The sequence below is a fragment of the Falco punctatus genome, assembly GCF_963210335.1.
Source record: "Falco punctatus genome assembly, chromosome: 4".
Classification (NCBI taxonomy): Eukaryota; Metazoa; Chordata; class Aves; order Falconiformes; family Falconidae; genus Falco; species Falco punctatus.
Window position 1 is genome coordinate 80,903,987 of NC_137583.1, and position 15,784 is coordinate 80,919,770.

Below are 15,784 nucleotides of genomic sequence, written 5' to 3' on the forward strand. Positions count from 1 at the left end.
TCAGACCAGCAGTCTAAACTGTGCTGGGGCCAATTTTAAAGCCCAGTTTTTAAATTATAGAGGCTGCTTGGTTTAATTGCCACTGGAGAGGAGCGCTTAGACTGCTGTGATTAGAGGGGCTGCTTCTGTCAAGATGCATTTACAAACACCAACAGGTACTGCTTCGCTTTGTTTAAAAATATTTAGAGTAGCACTTTCATAGCTGTAAAAATTATATATATAATTTTAAGAGCAATTTATTTTATATCACTTTAAGCAACTTACAACGAAGCTGCAGAATAATTGTGGTGCCACAGGTATCCTATATGCATGGCAAGGGAAAACACTGACAATAACTGTATCGGGAATCACTGTGTATGTGTGTGTGGTGGTGGGGTTCGTGTATTTTTTTTCTGGAAATACCTAATTAGGCAGAGAACTAGTGAGTACGGACTTCTGGAAGTTTTATTAACAAGACTCTTTTACCCTCTTGTTACTGAAAGTCAAATGTAATAAAACCCTCAAACCTATTCTACATCTGTTCAGGTAAAGAAGTGTGCCTGTTACTTGGCAGTTTTCTGACCCTTGCATTACAAAGGCAGCATTATTCTTGGTGTTCTATAGCTTGTGTGTAGGCTGCTGGTTAGCATGAAAACCTGGGAAGGGAAACATTTTCAGAAACCATGTGCTGATATGCCAAATATACCCACTGGTTTTAGCCATTCACCAGCATGGTGGAACTCTGCTATGAACATGTAGTCCTGCTTGTCCTATACATTGGTAAATCTGCAGCCATTGTGGCATAAATTCAGGAAATGCTGAGTGATAACTACTGAAGAGCTACAACTAACATCTTTCTTAAACACACAAGGTGTTACTTTTTTGTCTTCATTGAGTACAAGTAAAATATTTTAGCATAAACTGTAACAATCACACTTAACAAGGCGTGCTTTTTTTTTTTCCCCTTTTCTATTTTACTGGTTTTACCAGGTCAGGAAATTCCAGATGGCAGATTTATATTAAATATTTAGGCTGTATTTGTTTTCCAATTTCTTTCCAGCTGTATCCTTTGTTAGGCTTCCCTGTTATCAAATATTTACAGTGGTTTTGCATGTGACTCCATGTTATATGCAAATGCACTGTGTCAATGGGAAGGCTGGCACTGCCCTTTGTGCTTGATATTAATATGTACTCAAATGCACTAATTACTACTACCTTCACTCTGGGACATAGTTACATAGAAATCCATAACATAATGGATGTAACTTTGGATCTAGTCATGTATGAATCATTAAGAAAAGGTCATTAAGAAAGGGTAACTAAGATCTAAAAATGACTATCTGACCATAACATACTCTTGATGAACCTCTGTAAATTTCTCATAGTGATAGTTGTTACGACTTTACCAATGGTGGAAAACTACTATGATGTAAAACAACTACAGCAGTAAAATTGATACTCCGGTGGTAGAGGAAGAAAATGTTTTTCTCACCCCATAATTTTTTTTAAGACCTTGGCTAATTTTTCCTCTTTAAAATGGGTTTAAGAATCTAATTGTTAAGATTTTTTAACTCATAATCCGGTATTTTATATTGCCAATTTAAATATTTTAAAAGATAATTTCAACTCATATATTTCACTTTGTCTGCTTTAATCTTAGTATTGTTTAACATTTTAAGAGTAGTGTTAATCCAAAAATTGTAAGATGTGCTTGCAGACAGTTTAGAAGTTACTAAAAAAAGGGAGGAAAAGGGGAAGACAGACATAAACGCACACATAGAACAGGATTACATAAACTTTTCTGTTCTGTGTATTTGTGTGTCTGTGTGTTTTTTGAAGTTTTTCTGTATATGTAATTTCCTATCCTAGTCTATAGATGACCAGCAAGTTGGCTTGCAGGAAAGACAGCACACAGATCTAAAGCTGCTGTGGATCTGACAGTTATTTAAAATTACCCATATATTTGTGAACAAGTCAACCCATGAGTTTGGTTTTAGATTGGATTATATGCAAAGATGGTCCCAATCTGATTGATTACGGGGACAAAACACTTCAGTTTTAAGTATTTATCTCTCTGCATTGAATTTGTTATTCACTTGTACAGGTCTTAGGTAGCAAGCCAGCGCTTCCCGACAGTGATGATGATGATGATGAGCTGGCTGATATTACAAACAGGAGAAGTGCTAAACTATATATGGTAAGTCGTTTATATTTTTTTTGGTTAGGTACACTAAACAGTATTCATACACGTAGTGCCCTCATATATGGAGTTCTGGCTTCAGTTACAGAACTGCAGTTCTGATAGCTGATTTGCAGCCTATGGACAAGTTTCTCAAAGCACATCAATCAAGACAGCCCAGGTAATTTGAGGAAAAAAAACTGGCTAGTTATATTTACTTAGGAAACAAGTTAAGCATGGCCTGTGAACACTCAGTGCAGGTCAAAGAATAATTGATTGGTCTTGCATTAAACTATTATTTCCTGTCTTCTTGATTTTAACAGTGAGAGTTTTAGTAGCCATATATGATTTAGTTATTCTTAGTAGAGTTTGAAAGAGGGATAGTGATGTTATATTTTATATATAAATCCAAAAAAAATTGAATGCAAAACTCCTTTCTTTTGCCCTTTTCCTCCTTCCTCACCTGCAATGGCTTAACGCTGACTAGGATGGCACGACTGCCAGAAAATTACCTACAAACAAACTGGATTAAATATTTACTCCATTTAAATCATTAGGAGTTTTATTATTATATTCAGTGAAGTTATGATTTTTCCTCATGTTGTACTAGGTACACTGCTCTTTCCTAGAAAAGGCATGGAATTTATTCTTCATATTCAACAATACAGTATCTTATCTATATACAAGGCTATACAACTATTTCTTTTTGTGAAATAAAACCCCCAGACTTTTTCCAGGCCTGTATTTTCTCTCTTCAGTCCCCATCTTCTCCCCTTTCTTTCATATTCTCCCACTTGAGAAAAGAAGAGAGTATTTGGAAAAGGGAGATACTTTAAATGAAATGTAGAAAAGACACTATCCTCCCCTCTCCCAACAAAAAAAGATTATTTTCCTCTGAAGACTGCAATAATACTTTTTGACAAGCTGTCATTAGCATTGAGATCTGGACCTTCCTCTTCAGCACTTTGCGCTCTGGCTCATGCAGTAAGATTGCCTTGTGTGACGGAAAAGACTCTTTCACTGGCATACCATGCACTGTCTTCCCTTCCCAATAGTCACTTAACAAGAAGGGTTTGGTCAACAAGCGGCAGCGCTCTGACAGCACTAAGTGCTACTGGATTTCCATGTGTGTGACCTTTTAGGTGCCATTTAGAGTAGCTTCGAAGCTTCTGGGAAGTGTGAGAGAAGGTGAGTCACTCCCTCCATAGCTCCTGCATCCCACAGACCATAGCAGGATGGAGCCACCTCTCTGCCTGTTTCGTGATCCTTCCCCTACCCATGTATGTTATTGGGGTTTACAAGAAGCCTGTATGAGGTGATCGTTGTTGCAAGGCCATTTTTAGTCCTTGTCTATGTGCTGTGTTAAGGTGCCATTAATCATTCCATTTTGGCCAAAAAATCTGGCACATATTTATCTTTGTAGCAGGCTTTTGAAGGGATGGGAGAAGAAAAAGAAAGCCTGCATGTATGATCAGGACTATTATAGTAAGACAGTACTAGAGAAAACAAAAGTGCTGGCAGTGAGTTTTGGAATCCTGAGAACTCTCAGAAAATTCTGTGGATATCTAGTAAGTTCCTCTAAGTACACAGGTCCTCCTAACTATAGCCCTGTTAGCTAAATTTAAATGTGCTACAATATAACTGTGAGTGTCAAAAGTCAAGAGCCGGGTCTACGCTGAGCCCTCACAGTAGGTATAACAGTTGATTTTTATTTGTGTATGCAGTGGTAACTTTCCTCTTGTGTTTCCATAATATGCAAAACAAGATACAGATACAATGATGTATTTAAAATTAATATTTAATTCTGAAAGGAAAGAAAGACTGCTAGAGAAGTTTTTACAATAGTAATAATTTATTTTCAGTAGTATTACCTGGTCTTTTCAGTCACGCAGGAGTGAATTTTAAAAGGTTTTAAAGGTCTATATGATCTGACAGTGGTGCTAGAGGTTACAAAGCAGATTGTGCAACAGATCTTATATTACAGTTTCCAACTAAAGAACTGTAGGTATTTCACTTGTTAATATCAGTGTAGGACTACTTTATTATAATTACAAATCCTCATGTTCAGCATGTGTATGTACCTTTGGCTTCTGTGAAGGTTGCTTGGTAGCAGAAGATGTCACCTAGGGACTCCACTAGTTCAGCTGAGCATACAGGAGGGGCTGAAAAAAATATGGATTTTTAACTCTGAGGTGTTCACTGAATGAGCAATCGAATTGAAAGTGGAAGAGAAACTCATATTTTAAGAAGTTGTGATACAGGGATCCAGCACACTCTCTAAAATTAACACTACATCTCCCTCTGTTGGATGTGAAATGAAATGAAACAAAAAAATCAGCCTACCTTACTTTCCAGCAGCATACAAATTTCATATAGTCATTTATATAGAAATAGGCGCTGATTTTTGTAGTAATTTTTTGAGCAGAAATTAATTTTGTTACAAAAGCCAGAGTTGATCTAAATTTGAAATGATACCTTTCTTAGGTGTCAGATGCAAGTGGATCCATGAAAGTGTCTGTGGTAGCAGAGGAAAACCCCTTCTCCATGGCTATGCTTTCGTCTGAGGAGTGCTTCATTTTGGACAACGGTGCTGCAAGGAAGATCTTTGTGTGGAAAGGTAAGAGATCATTTCTGTTGCAAATGCAGAAGCTATGCAGACATATCTAAGGAGTTGACACAACCACCTCAGTTCACTAGCAAGAATTTAATACTGGCTGGACGCAGTACCCTGCACACAGTTCTTCCTTGGTGTGGTCAGTGGACAAGGATTGCTCACTTGGTTCTGGCAATTTTTAAGGTATCTGTAAGTCTGAGTGCTTAAATGCTTATCTAAATGGAAATTACAAAACAAACATGAAGAATTCTACAAGTTCTGTATATTGTCATCAAATCCATATCTTCTGCGACAGAATCTAGACACTGAAGGTTTGATAATGGGTAGATATTATATTTCCATACATTGCTCCACAGAGGTGTGAAACTGAAAGGTGTATCTCCCACATATTAACTAAAAGCATAACCTTGCAAATACTTTGATCCTTCTTTTTTCCTTATGAATATTTCTCTGTGGTATCACCAGTGCTTGTAGGAGTGTCTGCAATTGCTTTGACTGAATATTTCCCAGGAAAAGACTACTACTGGGGAATTATGCCTGGACACCTTGTAGCTGTTGTGGTGCTGCCATTGCATCCAATGCTAAATATCCTCCTGTTTTTGTCTGAGGCGGTGTATTAATTATTCTGTGGCATTTGCATTACTTTTTACCATGTGCAATAGCAAATAATTAATCTATGCAGCTGTCAAACTGCTGAACTCAGTCCAGGAAGCACTGTAAGCATTTTGCTTGAAACTTCATTTTCAGTTAAGGAAACATTTTGGGAGCTTCGTGCTCAGATGGCCTAAGGTCTGCCTGACCCTCTGATTCCTGGTTTTCACTCTCTACCTGACAGCTCCTAGAAGAAGCAAGCCAATAGGATCTGACATAAAATACATAAAATACAATTTAGGCTCTTTGAATGTGGCCCTATCTTTGTTCCTTCTAGATCCTCACTTTGCTACTGCTGGTAACAATAATGTGTTGAAAAACCCCATTAGACTGTGATTGTCACTCTTGCACTGGGAGGCTGCAGTTATTGTCTCCGCTGGAAATCCTTAGACCACTAAGCTGAAGAGTGTGAATTACTTTGCTAATAGTCTCATTCGAAATGGAATACAATGAATAGCTTATCAGCACATCTTATTAGACTAAGAGGTCTTTGGAGTGTAGTCATTGACAGCCAGCTGGGACACAAACCTGATACAGTGTCACCCCACAGAGACTTTCAGAGATGTCTAACACTGAGCAAGACTGAACAAGGAGCGATAGGTGGGGAAGAGTGGTGGGAAATTGCACAGCCTAGCCAGATGAAATGGGAGTTTCTTTTACTAGGACTGTGATGCTCCCTGAAGAAGTGAAGGCAGTTCTGGAGAGCAGCTTTATTCACCACGTTGCAACCCAGCAAAGGAAGTTCAGAGAAAAGAGCCAGGGTGTTCTTGTACCTCGAACCAAAGTAGATATTAAGAATAGCATACACAAAGCAAAAAACAGTGCTCCCTTTTCAATTACTTTAACTGTTTTCAGAGCCACTGAGGTACTGTTTTGGCCGTTCAGCTTTGTGTGGATCTTCTTGCTCATGCTATGTCCAGCATTTGTGTTTGTTCAAGACTGAGAAAATGTTGAAGAGAACCTAGCTCAAGGACGTCTGTGTTTTGCAGGATCTGTGAGCTCATTGCCCTTTCCCATGTATTGTTATCCTTCTGTTTTAACCAGGAAAAGATGCTAACCCACAAGAGAGAAAGGCTGCCATGAAGAATGCTGAACAATTCATACAGCAGATGAATTATCCTGCCAACACACAGGTGTGATCTGTTTATGAGGTGATACCAGACGAGCGTGAGCTCTGTTAAAGACTTTGCTCTTAAATCAGCAAAAAAATATTTTTAAGGGCTTACAAGACAAAAGGGCAATATTTGACTAACATATAATTCAGAAAAGTTTCTGTTTGAGTAACTGTCAGTTTTGTTTTCCTACATTTCATGTGTCTTCTTCATTTTAGATTCAAGTCCTTCCTGAAGGAGGTGAAACGCCAATTTTTAAACAATTTTTCAAAGACTGGAAGGATAAAGATCAAAGTGATGGCTTTGGCAAAGTGTATGTCACAGAGACAGTGGCTAAAATTGAGCAGATTGAATTTGATGCTACCAGGTTACATGACTCTCCACAAATGGCTGCCCAGCATAACATGGTAGATGATGGCTCAGGAAAAGTAGAGGTAATTTTTGTGTTGTTTTAAATTGTATTCCACCTACCTAATGTATTCTGTTACTTGTAATGGGATAAGCTGCTACTCTATGTTTTGCCATTTACACTGTTGTGCAGAGTAACACCACGTTAGTGGCAGTGTTACTTCTACCACCAGAAAAGGTACTTCAAAGTAGAAAGTGAATCTCTTTGTCAGCTATATGCTGGGACATGGTTTTTTTTGGTGCTTATGAAAGATGTTGTACCAGTCTTCAACAGAAATCAAACAGCAGAAATATTTCCCCTTCTGCTCAATACCTTTTTAAAGATAGACTTTAAATGTGATTCTTAGGGAACACAACTTTTAGCTTGTACCAGTTTGAAATCTGGAATGGGAGGGCATGCTCTTGGAGTGAGAAATTCATTCCGTGTCTTTATATATGCATCCAGTCTGCTTTCTAGAGGATGTCCCTAGTGTGTGTCTCGGGTAGTCTTGGTAGGTTTTACAGAGAAAAAGATGACTGTACAGCCTTTCTAGATCTATCCATAACCTACTGCAGGAATATCTTTGGACTACACAGGACTGGTTTGGCATTGTACCAACACAGCCTGTTGAATACAGGTCTGCATGTCGAGATTCTGGAAGAAAAAGAAGGGATAAATACCTGTGGTCTCATTGGTATATTTTCTAGGTTTCTAATCTCGTACTTGGGCTGGTCTGTAGGCTTGAGCCAAAGCAACTTAGATCTGAAGCATTTTTTGCTGTACATTTTAGTATATATTTGGAGAGCAGTTGTTAACTGAACTGAGCTGTAGTGAATCAAATAGGAAGAAATTTGCATGACTCTGTTATTTGACTGCAGTGTGCCTCTCCCAAATTATATGATAGTTCTACAATGAATCATGATGTTGTGCCGTTCATGTCATATTGTCATCTTAAAATGTTAAGAAATTAAGTTCAACGTAGCATTATGAGGTGATCATATGGCATTAAAGCACCAAGACCAAAAAAAATGTACTGCAATGGCTTGTTGATGGTCATTATTCATTCAGTGGGTGCAGGGTGTTTCTATCTGCTTCATGCAGAATCCTTCCTGGTCTTATTCTGTAATACCCGGGAACAAAAACAAAGGTCACTCAAGGGATGACACAGTAAAAACTCTCCTTGAAGAGTCGTAGGATGAATTCAGCATTCTCCAGTGATTTCTCTGTTTCCCCAGATCTGGCGTGTGGAAAGCAGTGGCAGAGTTCCTGTGGAACCTGAGACATACGGACAGTTCTATGGTGGTGACTGCTACATTATCCTCTACACTTACCCAAAAGGGAAGATCATCTACACATGGTATGTTTGGTCGGCTTTGCACAGACCTCCAGCTGTGGATATTATTTTATGCTGACTTTATGGCCTTTTGAGCAGAACTACATGTAAATGCAAGATTGTTTACTGTGTTTGTCATGCAGTATATGCTGTAGATCATTTTCAAACTGTACTTAACCATTGTATTTCTTCTTGTCTTCCTCAGGCAAGGAGCCAGTGCTACAAAAGATGAATTGACTGCATCTGCATTTCTGACTGTTAAGCTGGATGATTCACTGAACGGTCAGGCCGTGCAGGTTAGTGTCTTTTGGATAAAATTCCACAGAGCATCAATATATGCAAATTTCAGTGAGAGCTGAAAGGAAGGGGGAGGTAGTCTTTGAAAACTGGGAGCATTGACTGCTCATGGTCTGTATCGAGCCAAGCACCAATGGGCTCCTTTTAAAGCCACCAGAGATTTCCCATTTGAATCCTCCTTTCTGAATGTAGGTGTCCAAAAGAACACAGATATGACGGAACCTGAAACTGCCTTTTATTTCCTTTGAATTTCACTGTCCAAAAATCAGGTTTTAGTCCTGCCTAGCCTTACAGACACTCTGTACATGGTCAGTGAAGACTGATCATCCCAGGGCAACTTGCTCTGAAGCAGGTGTCTGACAGAGCCATAGCCCTGTGGGAGCTCTCCTGTCTCCTTTTGATTATGGAAGAAGCTGTGATGTTTAGCCCAGACAAGACACCTGACTTTTAGACGTCCAAAACTGGGAGACAGGAAAGCCACATGACAGCCAGGAGGGGAGAGCCTGCCGGAACCGTGCAACAAGGTCTGGCTTGTCCCTGCCTTAGTGAGGAATGTAACTTGGGTTTTCCCATCCTGTGGTGCTTGCAGCTCCATGAAAGCAGGAGATATATCCTCACTTGCAAAAATGGGGTGTGCAAGGGCAAGGTGCAGGACATTGGCAACTAAAAGGTATGAGGAGATAAATTAGTTTTAGTATGACTCGCATGTGAGTTCTCATCACTAGTGAGGAGTGCTGGGTAGGTAGAGAGGTGAGAGGTCTCTTTTCACAGAATAGCTAGAGCTGTAAAATGACAAGAAACAGGCAGAGATTTTCTTAGCAGTAGGAGATAATTCCGTGATTCTCATTTCTTAATTACCAAAGTAAAGGACTTCCCCCACCCACCAAGGTACGGTTAATTTAGATGGCAGACCATACTTTTAGCCATTAATCAGTTATGATTTATGATTGAAATTATATTAAGGAAGGATTAGAATGCTTCTAGGTAATTACTGCCTGGAATATTCCTAATACGTGTTCTGCATTTGGACAAAGTCCAGCACAATATGGTCGCGCCTCACATCCAAGGCCAGTTCTAATACTACAGTAATAATAATATTACTAACAACTGCAATAATACGTGCCTAAAAAGTCTTTTTGTGAAAACTGAAGGAGATCCATCTCACTGCAGTGGACGTGATACAAGTACTTTTAGCCTGCAGTGAGTTTAGGAATATATATATATATGTGTGCATATATATGTATCTATACATATATACGTGCGTATATATGCGTGTAAGCATTTGTATGCGTGTACGTGGCTACCTGGTATGTGCCGAATGTCTGTATTGCCGTTGTTGGCAAGGTTTAAACGTATTATTTTTTGTCACTAGATGGCACTACAGTACAAATAACTACTGAGAAGCCGGTCCCCCTATTTGTTTTGCAGGAATTTGTTTCCCTCAGCAGGGTGTTTGTTTGTTCGATTTGTTGTATTTTTACTGGGTGGTTTGTGATTTTTTTATTATTATTATTATTGGTTTTGTTTTTGGCATTTGTAAAATCCTGCCGCAGTTTGGCACCTACAAGTACACGTGTCCTAGGGCATCCTTTTCAGTTAACTGTACCAGTTTATCCAGTGGTGAGATAAGCAAAAGCACCTGCTCCTGCTACCCAGTGCTGCCCCGGCCCTGCAGCCCGTCTGCCTCCGCCCCGGCTCCCAACAGCCCCAGGTCTCGTCGGGCAGGGCTAAAGTATGTCGCATTCCCTATTTTTCCTTTTCTTTCTGGGACCAAAAGGCAGGGAGCCACAGCCCTGCACCTTGGCAGGTGGTACTGTTACAAAGAATAAATGGTTGTATACAAGTAAATTGTATCATATGTTAACCTAAAAGTAGTCATTCTTCATAGCTCAGTGGTTTTGGTGGGATTGCAGTAAGATCTTTTGCATCTGTAATGGAAGTTCATTTTTGTCATCCATGTTATCCTCTGCAAGATAGATTTGTGCTCATTTTTTTCATCCTTCTGCAGATAAAATACACATAGAAATAACAAACAGGGTAAACAACCATTCTCTTCTGCTTAAATACAGGGCACTTAAAATTACGAAGGTGTTTTTTCAGGGGAATTAAGTCATTCTATAAAACTCTGTGAAATGACAGTTCTTTTGAAAAAGCAATTACCTTATTACAGTAGATAGCAGCCATTTTAATCAGCTAAACATTATGTTAGAAGTTTGGATCTTGCCTTTGTGTCGGCATGATTGACAAAAAAATCTCACAAATGCTCCAACTTTAATGTGTCTGGAACTGTATTTTTAGATCTTCTCAGCTTGTGACTTCTCATTTGTGCTAACATACTTAACATTATTGGCTAACATCCCCTATGCTACTCAACAATGGCCAAAAATAACTACCTGTGTCCTTTTGTTTCTTTTATTGCATTTCTATATGTATATACAGATCCGAGTCAGCCAAGGCAAAGAGCCTGCACATTTACTGAGCCTGTTCAAAAACAAACCACTTATTGTCTACAAGGATGGGACATCCAAAAAGGAAGGTCAGAAACCTCCTCCGCTCACACGACTCTTCCAAATCCGCAGGAACTTGGCAGCCACTACAAGGATTGCGGAGGTAAGGTCACCTCCTAAGTAAACCAACTATTCCCCATGGGAAATGGTATAGCTGCCACAAGCCTCTCCGACTAATCTTGTTGGGTAGTCACATCGGGTGGGAATTCAGAACTCCAAATCAAATCTGCTTTTTGTGACCAACCCATCTCATAAATCAAAGAGAATATGCTGTAACTATGTGCAACCAATCTACATTTTTCAGAGGCAACTGTATGAAAACACGTAGCCAATAGTCACCTGACAAAGAATTGACAAGGAATCAGCAACCCTTATAAGATAGCCTTTCCTACTGTCAAACAGTCCCAAGTTTTGCCCCTCAAGTCAGTTTGCTGTCTCAGGTTGAGTTCTTTAAATTATATCAGTATAAATCTAGGAGAAAAAAAATGAAGAAAAAAGCTTAGCTGATTAACATCTATCTACATATTTTATATAAACATGGAAAATAGCAATCACATTATTTGAAAATATAAATAAAACAATTTCTTTTTTGATCTAGGTTGATGTTGACGCCATGTCACTAAACTCTAATGATGTCTTTGTTCTGAAACTGCCAAACAACTCTGGCTACACCTGGATAGGAAAAGGAGCAAACAAAGAAGAGGAACAAGGAGCTCAGTACATTGCCAGCATTCTTAAATGCCAGACTGCTAAGATTAATGAAGGCCAGGAACCTGGTTAGTATGAGGCCAGGTGGTTGCTAATAGGCAGCTGAGAATATACAGCACTGCATGGAAATACAGCCTAAATGGTTTTTGTGATCATACAGATTTTGTAGACAGAAGCATATGTTCACTCTCCCTTTGAAAATCCAACCTGGCATTTACTATGGAGATCCGTGCAGAACTGGCTGATACACAAGCAGTGCAATGCCCTGAAAGTCTGTGGGACAGTAGCAGGAGCTGCAGAGGAATGTGGTCCTTTCTTTACTCTGAGTGCATAGGAGGGGAGGGAGACATAAAGCATTGCTCTTTCTAGGTCTGCAAGTTACGTTTTTATTTTTATTTTGACAAACTGCAGGAAGAACTGTAAGAAAATGCACTGATCTATGAGAAAGCAAAGATACTATTTAGGGATTCTTGAAACAGTATCTAACAAGCTAAAACATCAAATGTTAAATCCACTGCTGAATAAATTATATATTTTATATTTCAGAGGAATTCTGGAAAACACTTGGAGGTAAAAAAAAATATCAGACTTCATCACAACTCTTGACAAAGGCTGAAGATCATCCGCCTCGCCTGTATGGTTGTTCTAATAAGACTGGCAGATTTATTGTATGTGAGGGATACTTTTGTCTGTTTACTTATATAGTTTCTGGTATATTTAGCCTTGGGAATCAACAGACATTAAATTAATTTGGAGATCTGGCTTAGTTAGCCATGCTTGGCAAGAGCTAGAGAGTTGACTTTTGATGCTTTAAATCAATCCAAATGCAAAGGACAGACAGAAGAATTAATACTGCAGAAGTTTGAATGCAAAGCGTGCTCCAGCCCGGGACTAGAAGTCTGGAAATGCAAAAAGATAAGACATTTTCTCAGTCAAAAGCAATTGTGTTCTTGCAGAGCATTGCCAGATTGCTCTCATTTTGCTGAGAAAGCGCAGGTCAGTGCCTTGCCCCTTACATGTTTGATAGTGGTGGTGAGGAAAAGAAATGTCATTTGCCAAAAATCCCTGGCAGTCTGAAATTTTCCATAGAGATTTAAGACATGTAATTATGCCTCTAAGGTATTGGCCTGTGCTCAAGGAGGTAGGAAGACCTATTTCCTTAGCAGAAATACCTAGAGCTGTGCACTGGGTATTAAGCCTGTGATTCAGGCTTAATTACTTACCGCATTCTGGGAGGGCAACACTGTGTCACTTTGGCAAGGATGCACTAATTTTTACGTAGGGGACATAGTTGGCTAGCATCTCCGCAGTCTTCTTAAGGCACAGCCTATTCATTTGGAGAAGGATAAAACAAATAGGATCCTTTAATAAGGACTTTAAAATCTTATGAGAGCAGTAAAATGTATTCTTCTAACAAGCTTCTAAAACACTCCTGTGAAATACAGTAATAGGAACTAACTTCTCTATAACAGTCTGCTGGGAGCTATGGACTTTGGATTTTGTTTTCCATTCTCTCCAAATTCTGTGAAATCCCCTCTTTCCTGTAACATTTCTCTAGTAACAGAATGTCCACCATTAGAGCTTACCAGAAGAGGTAGGTCAGATCACTGACTTTCTGGCCAGCCTAACACAGGGTGGGGAAAAGGAATTTCTTTTAAACAATCCACTTACTGTCCCTTTAGCACTCCTGCATGACCAAGCACAGCAAAACCCTTGACAGTCCTTTAAAAGTTGAGGGCTGACCACTAGCTACATTATTCTCTCTCCTTCTCATTCAGAGTGAGATTAAATTGCTTTCCTATCTGCACATGTGTGGAAGAAGCAAGCAGTCTGCTTTTCCTTCAGGGACTAATCCTTGGTGGCTTAGTCAAGTGTAATGTCCCATTGTCAAGTGACTGGAAGTCTTGCTTGGGTGTGTATTTCGTCATTGAGCTCACCCGCTGCAAACCAAAGCAGTTTCTTTTCCTTATTAATGAACATAAGCTGCACTAATGTATCAGCTGATATCAGCTGATTGATTTAGTTTGGTTGGTACCAGGTGCTCTATGGAGATTTCTCTGTCCGCTTCTGGCAGACCTCAGACCCAGCTTTACAACAGTCATAATTACAGTGTAAACCTCTGCCTCTCCTGAGGGTAGCCTATGGGCTGTGACAGACTGAAAGCCAACTTTCTAGGACATGCAATTCTGTGATTTGTTTCCTTACAGTGAAACACCCTTGACAGTTTAGGGTTTGACCTTTTAGGAGCAAAAAGAATTGCACACCAGTTTCTGCACTTAATATTTTAAAAATATCTTGGGCCTGTCAGATGTCTTGATAAATCATTAAAAACCAAAAAAACCCCAAACCATAATATGCTTTTTAGATTGAGGAGGTCCCAGGAGAATTCACTCAGGATGATTTGGCCGAAGATGATGTCATGTTGCTGGATGCTTGGGAGCAGGTAAGCTGTGTACTTGACCACTGCTTTCTGTAGTAACAAGGACAATTTGTTCTTAACCACTTAGATCATAAGATAGGAGGAAAAATCATCTTCATGAGAGTGGAAGAAGTTTTGTTTTCTTTAAATTATACCAGAGGGAGCTATATTTTTTGAGCTATAGGATGTGCTAGTGTGAACATATATGACTGAATTTCCAAGCATGATGTGAGACCACAGCAGGCACTTTCCATTGAAATCAATGGAGGCTGCAAGGGTATAAGCCCTGGCAGTGTTATGAAAAGCTCTCAGTAACAGTCTTGACTATATCACTAAAATTTATTAATTTTAAAAAAGGAAGTTATTGTGTAAAAGATACTCAGAATCAACAAAATCTATGTAGCGGCAGCAGCTGTAAAAAGTCTTACTAGAGAAAGGGACAAACACTGGACCCGTACACAGATTTCTTCAGAAGAACTGGGTGGAGGGTGACAGAAACAATCTCAGTGGTTTTCCTAGGTTCACCTAAAAATGAAAACATTGAGAGCTTTTTGGATGACAGGCAAACTTACTGTGGGTGCGGAGGGCACATCCGTTTCTCACAGTATATTCTCTCTACCCTTCCTCTCCCCTTGGAGAGAAAGTGGGAGGAGGCCACAGATCCCACGCTTTATTCATCTTCTTCAGCCTAACCCTTAGGGCAAAAATGGCTGAGGTTTTTGGAAATGAGAAGGAACATCCAAGGTCCACGTGGGAAGTAGTGATGGGGGAAGGTGGGTGGAAAAGCTGGATTAGTTTGGATATACTGACTCAGGTAAGAAGGAAAGAAGTCCAGGACATGTAGCTGGTTTCCAAAAGGATCCCTGAGAGGAAAACAAACAAACAAACAAAACGTGGGGACTGCAGATCAGGGCTCTGGTTGTTGGGTTATTGAGTGGGGTATTTATCTAGCAGTTACCCTGGGTAGCCCTGATCACAGGGCACAAGCGTTGATGTGCACATGGAGCTCAAAACAGAGATAGCTCTTGTTCAGTATTTCTACATGCACTTAAAGAGCAATTTCCTTGTAAATTGTAAAAGATATCCGTGGGAAAGGTAATTAAGAGTTCCTTTCATCAGAGTGCTTAAAGGCCTGGCCTTCCAGTGTTAAGACAGCAGTGAGATTTCAGTTTCTTGCAAGGGGAAAAAGACCCCACAGTTGTGGTTTGTGAGAGCTGTGTATCTCTGCAGTCTTTCATAGTGTGTATTTTTTCTCCTAGTGGAATCAGCTATTTTGTATTTTACCTGCTGTATACAATATCCTTATAACAACATGGGAGCTGTGTCTTTCCTCTGCAGGTTTTTGTTTGGATTGGGAAGGATGCTAATGAAACTGAACGACAGGAATCCATTAAATCTGGTAAATCAAATCAATATGGCAGAATTCTGAGTGAAGTAGCATCAATATTACTTAAATTAAAAATATCATGTAGGGGAAAAATCTAGTTATGTTTACAGTGTTTGAAAGGGTTACTTGAGCTTATTAGGATTTACTCCTGGAGAAGATTATTTGCTCCTTTAAATGTGCTTTTAAATTCATTGTATCTTCCTTATTTGT

The 15,784-nt window shown here is 39.4% G+C and overlaps 1 protein-coding gene across 1 annotated transcript in view; it reads left to right on the plus strand.

Moving 5' to 3' along the window:
• SCIN (scinderin) overlaps nt 1–15,784 on the plus strand; it is a 59,406-nt gene that overhangs the window by 32,508 nt on the left and 11,114 nt on the right. The window contains exons 5-15 of the mRNA XM_080383926.1: nt 2,084–2,176; nt 4,643–4,775; nt 6,468–6,556; nt 6,754–6,969; nt 8,159–8,280; nt 8,462–8,552; nt 10,993–11,163; nt 11,659–11,836; nt 12,315–12,436; nt 14,134–14,211; nt 15,526–15,586. Coding sequence (XP_080240052.1) covers nt 2,084–2,176; nt 4,643–4,775; nt 6,468–6,556; nt 6,754–6,969; nt 8,159–8,280; nt 8,462–8,552; nt 10,993–11,163; nt 11,659–11,836; nt 12,315–12,436; nt 14,134–14,211; nt 15,526–15,586 — 1,354 coding nt within the window. The remainder of the gene's footprint in view (nt 1–2,083; nt 2,177–4,642; nt 4,776–6,467; nt 6,557–6,753; nt 6,970–8,158; nt 8,281–8,461; nt 8,553–10,992; nt 11,164–11,658; nt 11,837–12,314; nt 12,437–14,133; nt 14,212–15,525; nt 15,587–15,784) is intronic.